The sequence below is a fragment of the Ptychodera flava genome, chromosome 1, assembly GCF_041260155.1.
Source record: "Ptychodera flava strain L36383 chromosome 1, AS_Pfla_20210202, whole genome shotgun sequence".
NCBI lineage: Eukaryota > Metazoa > Hemichordata > Enteropneusta > Ptychoderidae > Ptychodera > Ptychodera flava.
The window spans coordinates 21,268,127-21,274,942 of record NC_091928.1 but is presented as its reverse complement, the minus strand read 5'-3'; the positions used below and the strand labels follow the sequence as shown (position 1 = coordinate 21,274,942).

Sequence of the window (6,816 nt, the reverse complement as noted above, 5' to 3'; positions counted from 1 at the left end):
TCATACTTTTGACATCTCAACCCCTCACCCCATGAAAATGGTATCTTTCTGTAAAACTGGGTACGTTTCGTCATGCAGAGAGATTACTCGACCTCAATGGTTTCATGAATGGCTGTTATCAACAGTATGGCCCAATATTCAATTCTGACAAATGCATACATTGCAAATGCATCTCAGACAATTGCGCATGGCAAATAGAAGAGGACTTAATGTGATTACCCTCGGGGTGACGGCACTGCAATAGGAAAACTATACACATAACTTGCAACACCAGCAATATCATATACGGCACCAACCTGTTAACAATGTGATAACCTTGTATATACATAGTAGAACCTGGTAGGAAACTAAAAACACGGATATACGAACGTGTATATAATATCAAACCAAAAAAACACTCGTAAGCGAACACTTTAATATAAGGACCATAATATTAACAATTTCACAACATTTGGAATCTATTTTTCCTTTTGCTTTGTTCACTGTCACAGCTCAAACCGAACAGACGTGTTCCACAAACTTGTAAGTTCCTTTCTGGTTTCTTTTACGAATTTCAGTATCCACATTTCAATAAATTGCGTTGTTTAATTTTTCTTTTTTGTTCCTTCTTTACACTCACATTACATAGTCACATTTCTTCTATAGACTTTACATTCTACCAAACAGTAGCTGCATTGTCGAATATACGCTCAATACGTATACATGCGTATTTGTTCTCATATTTCTTGACCGTATAGAGTAAATTGTAATTTTCGACCCCATTTTTCCCATTGTGTCAGTATAGCCTCTGATGAAGTTCGTCGTGTAGGACTACCGTTAGGAATAATAATTATCTATTGTATAGTAGCAGATGGGTCTTGTCAACTTTTTTTCACACCTCATGTATACACATGGTTTAGTAATACGGTTTTGAATTGATCCCCGCTTTTTTCTCATTGGGTAAACCTACCAACAAGAAGATGTTGACAAATTGCGGCTGACTCGCAGCGTGTTTGCAAGGTTATATCTGATTGGTCGATTGTCACTATTCACAGCCACTTAGGGAGTCTATTTGTATTGTTTTCATTATATTGGTAAGATTCAGCCACCCAATTGGATAACAGCTTCGAAATCGCTGCGAGTCGGCCCACAAATTGTGGCCTTTTGAACCATGTTTTTTGCTCGAACAAGGTTTTGGCCCATTTATCTTTTAGAAGATATAGAGTTTTTGTGCTAGTATTTAGGCCAGCATATAAACTTTTTGCTCCCTATTTGATGGTAAATTGTTGTTTGTGCTTCATAGTTCTGTTTAAGATACACCTGTACCCGATTTGGAGGTGAGTGCCCCTGAAGAATAACAAGAAAATTATCTTGTCAAACACTGCAATATTTCTATTTGACGCCGCTTCTTTGGGGAGCAACCGTTGGATCTCGGGACTGGGTTGCCAAATTTGAAGATAAAATCTGAAAAGCAAAAATTAGAATTATAGTCCTATTCTTTGTGAAAAAATATATCCACTTACTTACAACCTGAAAACAGTGTACACAGCGAAAGTATGTATGCTCTGCCTACAGGGCTTTGCAAACAATGCATAAGTCTTGATCTCGCTTTTATAATAAATTGTCATGTGTTAAACATTGTTTCATTATACAAGCCTTACCTGTGTCGGATGTGTGCCTATTACTTTACCCTCGCTGTCTCTGTATAGTATTTGCTGATTACCCTCCCCAATCCCTTCATTAGTTTTTTCCTACCGATCTCCAACGCTACTGATTATCGCTCTGACCAAACAACTCGTTAGCAGTTCATAAGGTGTCGCATAGATAAATGTCATATCGGTGAATCCGCTTGGGTTAGCCTAGATCACCTGCAGTTTGGGACTATTGAATCGGTTGTATATATGAGCGATTATGTCCTGAGGAGAACTGCATCTGACCACCTCAAAGCCAAATCGATTGTTCCCCTGCTGTCGGAGATGCAGACAGCAAAGAACAAGAAATGAGTTATCTTCCCCGGGGGTTAATCAGAAAATGTCTCCAGATTTTTTGTTCATGAGGGCCGCATAATAATATCTCATTACTTGCACTGTCAATTATAATGCTTGTAATGAGCGTCATGGAGGTATTGAACAATAAATTGCTGGAGACCTCTAAACTATGAAGCTCAGCCGTCAGTACAGATTGTTCGCGCCTCGAACTTTAATGACTTAAAACTTTTTCTCAAACTTTCCGTGAGAGAACTCTAAAGGGGCAGGATTTTTATCAGCTTTTTCTCTGAACAAATTGACTAATCGTGCACAACTTTCAAAGGAGAACAAAAGACAAAAAATATAAACAGTCAATGTCAACAACCACAAGTGCGCGACTGACCATTTCGAAAATATAAATAAAAATCATGGATCACCGTGCGCAACTTGGCAATACAGAAAGACATTACCCAATATTTTGAAATTCAAAGTTATGAGCAAAAATTAAATTTTTGCTTTTCGCAACATAAGCCAGTGAAACATTCCGTATTTGACAGGCAATAATAGTCCTGATAAGTGGTAGACAAAAACCTATTGCAAAAGTTTAAATAGTCCGAATTATTTGTCCCCGAGGCGTATTCCACCTTTAATTGTAGACAAAGATGAATTAACAAAGAGAAATAAGTGTTCATAAAGACAAGTAAAGTTATGTTTTCTAATGAATTCGATTTGAATGAATTCGCCTTCAAAGGAATACGAATTGAATGTCAATATTCGTTTACAAAATTTGAATTGTTCCGTTTTGATATGGCAAGAAAAATGCCGCAATACACATCATTATCAGAAAACTGAACATCTATAATATTATACCTGTATGCGAAAGAAAATGGTAGTAACTGACATCACCTATCAAGTTTATTCTTATTGTTGTACTGAGAAATTTGTTTTTACTTATTCTCTTTTTAGTTGTCAAGGTCGCAAAATGTCGAACTATCACGGGATTGTTAGGGAGGCTTTGGAAAATAAACATTCACTTGGGGAGACTGATATTGTGGTGTTTCCAACGTAATAATATAATCCTTTTGCAGACAGCTGCCATAGGGAACTGGAATAACATCATCATAATGTTGATATGACAGTTTTCGTGTTTTGCACACATCAAAAGAGGGCTTACCGTATACGTACAAGGAGACGAGCCGCTGTCATTTTGCGATGGAGTCGAGACATTTCGGCATTAGAAACCTGACCATTCTTGTGGTCTGTGCTAGTTTTGTACTACTTTACGTCATTTTCGACAACGTGGGTCTTGGGAAGCATTTAAAACAGTTGTCCGTCGGAAAAGGAACCAGCATTTTCCTGAAGCAAAACGATTCTTCGTTCAGCCACTTTACAGCGAAACGTACCAGCAACATAAATTCCTTCTATGGACGCCTGAACGTTGCAGATTACCTGCAGATTCGGTCTAACAACTCTTTCTACAGTTTGACGGATCCGGCGAGTCCCTTTTCATTCAGAAAAGCTACACTTCTGCCAGACGTGGAGAGGAAACTTAGGGGCTGCCGAAAGCGACTTCCAGAATTTGTCATCATTGGAGCAAAGAAATGCGGAACGGGTGCGTTGAGTTATTTCTTGAACATACATCCGGACATTGCCTGGACAGGTGGAGAGATCCACTTCTTTGACGCAAACTACGACAAGGGATTGTCCTGGTACACACAACGTATGCCATACACAACAGCCAAGCAGCTCGTATTTGAGAAAACACCTAAATATTTTGTCTTTCCGCATGACGTGCCTAGGAAAATGTACACTGATCTGTCTCCGAAGGTGAAAATCGTTCTTATTCTCTGCGACCCTACTCACCGAGCTGTATCCGATTTTTTTCATGAACTTCACATACGGTCGTCCACTAAGGGAATCGAAGCATCAAGAATTCCAAATCATTACTTCTTGGCTTCGACTTTTGTAGAGTCGGTCATGGAAAAATCTGGGAATTTAAACTATTACAACGAATTAATCGACACGGGAATATACATTAAGCATGTACTGCGATGGTTAGAGTATTTCCCACCGAGTCAGATACATGCTGTTGATGCGGAGTTATTCAAATCTGATATCGTCTCAGAAATGCAACGACTGGAGAAGTTTTTGGAGGTACCAGCTTACTTTAATGCAAGCCACTTCCACTTCAACCCAGAGAGCAAAGTCTATTGTCTCACTTTCCCAATCAAAATATGTCCATCTGCAGTACATGGCGGGACTTCGAGAACTGTCGATGAGCAGGTATTGCGAGTGCTAGGGGAATTCTACAGACCCTACAACCGACATCTGTCAAAGTTACTCAACAGGGACTTCACATGGAATAAAGAAACTTAGCGATGATATATTAAAAGTGCGTCCAGGATACCGACGTAATATTTTCTGCGATATACATCGTAAATATGATTTTCGGACACGTTTTTGTGGAAAAAAGTTATATTTACATTGTCACAGCTCTTCAGGCTTGACGGGTTGGGATTTTTTGGAATACATGTTTATATTGCACACATATTGACTGTTATACGGTCGGTGACCGTTCCAAAACTATCAACCAGGTGTATTGCTGTTAGCAATGAATGTACCAATGCCAAATCCCGCACGTGACCATAAATTGACGTATCACGACGGAGATGACTGATGAGATGTAAGTTAAGAATCAGAATTGTTTAATTTAATGACCTTGGAGAACAATGGTTTTCACATATCACACATTTATTCTTACACACGATGAGGGTATGACCTCGCTCTGCGGCCTCGAGAAACATACATTAACACGATTGGAACTAATTTGGGATAATTGGATGGCGAAGTGATGTCGCTTCAATCTAAAAATGTTATCTCATCTGCTTTTCTTTTTATATTACGAACTTGTTATGAGTAATTTGTGATATTGCAACATTCAGCTATAAGATAGCACCTACTAGAGAAATTTGCAAAATAGGAAAATCCAATTATCCCAAATTAGTTCCAGTCGTGTTCAATTGGAAAGGGGTGATTAGCAGTCCCTCGGGGAAACAAGTGTGTGTAGTTACCCCGGCCATCACGGGCCAGTCAATATACGTATAACCTACACACGGACATATGTACATTCATCCATCCATCCATCAATTCATCATCCCCAAACGAAGCCCTAGATTTCTGAAAATGTAAGTAAAATCCCTCACGGTTAACTGTTAAATTGTTGGAATATTATTTTAATATCTATTTCTTGAAGTTAATAAGTAGTAGACAAAATTTCCTATTTGGTATAAGTACCAAAAAATGAACCAAAAAATTACTTCAAAATAACACATTACTTAAAAAAAATGTCTGCATTCTCATAGCCCTCTCTCACCCCCTCTCTACCCGATATACTCACCTGCGCAAAAATCCACAAAAAGCAAAAACAACAGCATTTATGCTCTATGGCTATGAGCATTAAAGTCAAACAAAATATCTGGGTGAGGTCTTTGATGAGTCACATTTCAAAACAAATTTTAATCATAATGTACCGTATGTTATCTGCACTTAATTCATTTTTATGTCAGACACCGTTTGATAGTACAGCACTATTTAAACGACATGTTGAAACTATTTCAGCTCTTCTCACTACCATTCGAATGACGATTTCAACAATTAGCCTGGCTGTGACTAAAGGAGGTGGCTTATGCGGTGAATCAGGTAACCCAGGCAATAGCTCAGGCAGCGGGTTAGGTGATAGCCCACCCAAAGTATACACAAAACTAAAGGCAATTTTCAGGCAGATAAGTGAATGGTTAAAAACCATAGCTGCAAAAAGTGCTGCTGCAATACCGGGCTTAATCGGATCCCTTGTCAGTTTTCTATTAAAAACAGCAGGATCGGTGGTTGGGTTCATTGGAGAACAGCTATGGATATTTTGACAGCTTTAACATTAATCATACTAAATAAAATTATGCATTATATACGTATGTTTGGTGAAAAAGAATATTGCAAAATTTCTTTCTAAAAGTAAAGACCTCCTTGGCTTTCCTGTCGCATTTGAATGATGTAAACTATGGGGAATGAATCGTTATATCCGTCAGGCAAATTCAGGTAGAGGCTCAAACATGATAACCTTTATCCATAACATTTTAGCTTTCATCTAGGAATGGCCAATTATAAACTTTTTTAAGCAACTAGAATTCATGTCTTTCAGGCTACTGAAGACGATACAGACGCCAGCCATCTCTTATTTGCGACACAAGTAACCGGTTTATATTGCAGTCCTATGGAGATATTTATGTTAAGACGTAATTTCTTAATAGTATATATTATACTGATGAAATGCACATCTCAGTCATAAAAACTGTCGAATAGTTGGCCAACTACATCGAAAGAACGAGTGCTGGATATCGTCGCAGTTTTAAATAATGGGGCGAATTGACATGGATCTTAACATAACGAGAGATATTCTTAATAAGCTCTGCCATAATAGCCGCTATTCCAGCAGTTTCGGTACTAATAGCCTTAACTCCTGTACCATGTGTTGTTATTGATGTAATACAAGTAAAAACAGGAGTAGCAAAGGGGCAGTTCTTGACATACACACCAATACAGTCAATATAAACAATTGCTTACAAAAATACAAGACAGAGCCACAACAGTCGTAGCCTCGGACCTTATTAAGATCATATTTCATCAGGCTCTAGAAATACAAAAAGGGAAGGATTTTTTCCTCCTCTGGAATATGACACATTATGGACTCAAAGGTTATGAAGGCTGGTCATTCCAATACGATGTCAAATTTTAGAAGGGAAAATACAGTTATTCATGCTAACGTGCTGATGATGCAGCCAAATGTGAATCATTCAGTGACATTTCATTTTCTTTT

At 38.2% G+C, this 6,816-nt stretch overlaps 1 protein-coding gene across 1 annotated transcript; it reads left to right on the top strand.

Annotated features, from left to right (window-relative positions):
- Positions 1-3,158: 3,158 nt before the first annotated feature.
- On the top strand, positions 3,159-4,322 carry LOC139143474 (heparan sulfate glucosamine 3-O-sulfotransferase 1-like). The gene has a single exon (XM_070713824.1). The coding sequence runs from the start codon at positions 3,159-3,161 to the stop codon at positions 4,320-4,322; it is 1,164 nt and encodes a 387-aa protein (XP_070569925.1).
- Positions 4,323-6,816: the final 2,494 nt, after the last annotated feature.

What these genes read in the sequence shown, in the direction of transcription:
- LOC139143474 (XM_070713824.1), top strand. Translation starts at nt 3,159, where the DNA reads ATGGAGTCGAGACATTTCGGCATTAGAAACCTGACCATTCTTGTGGTC.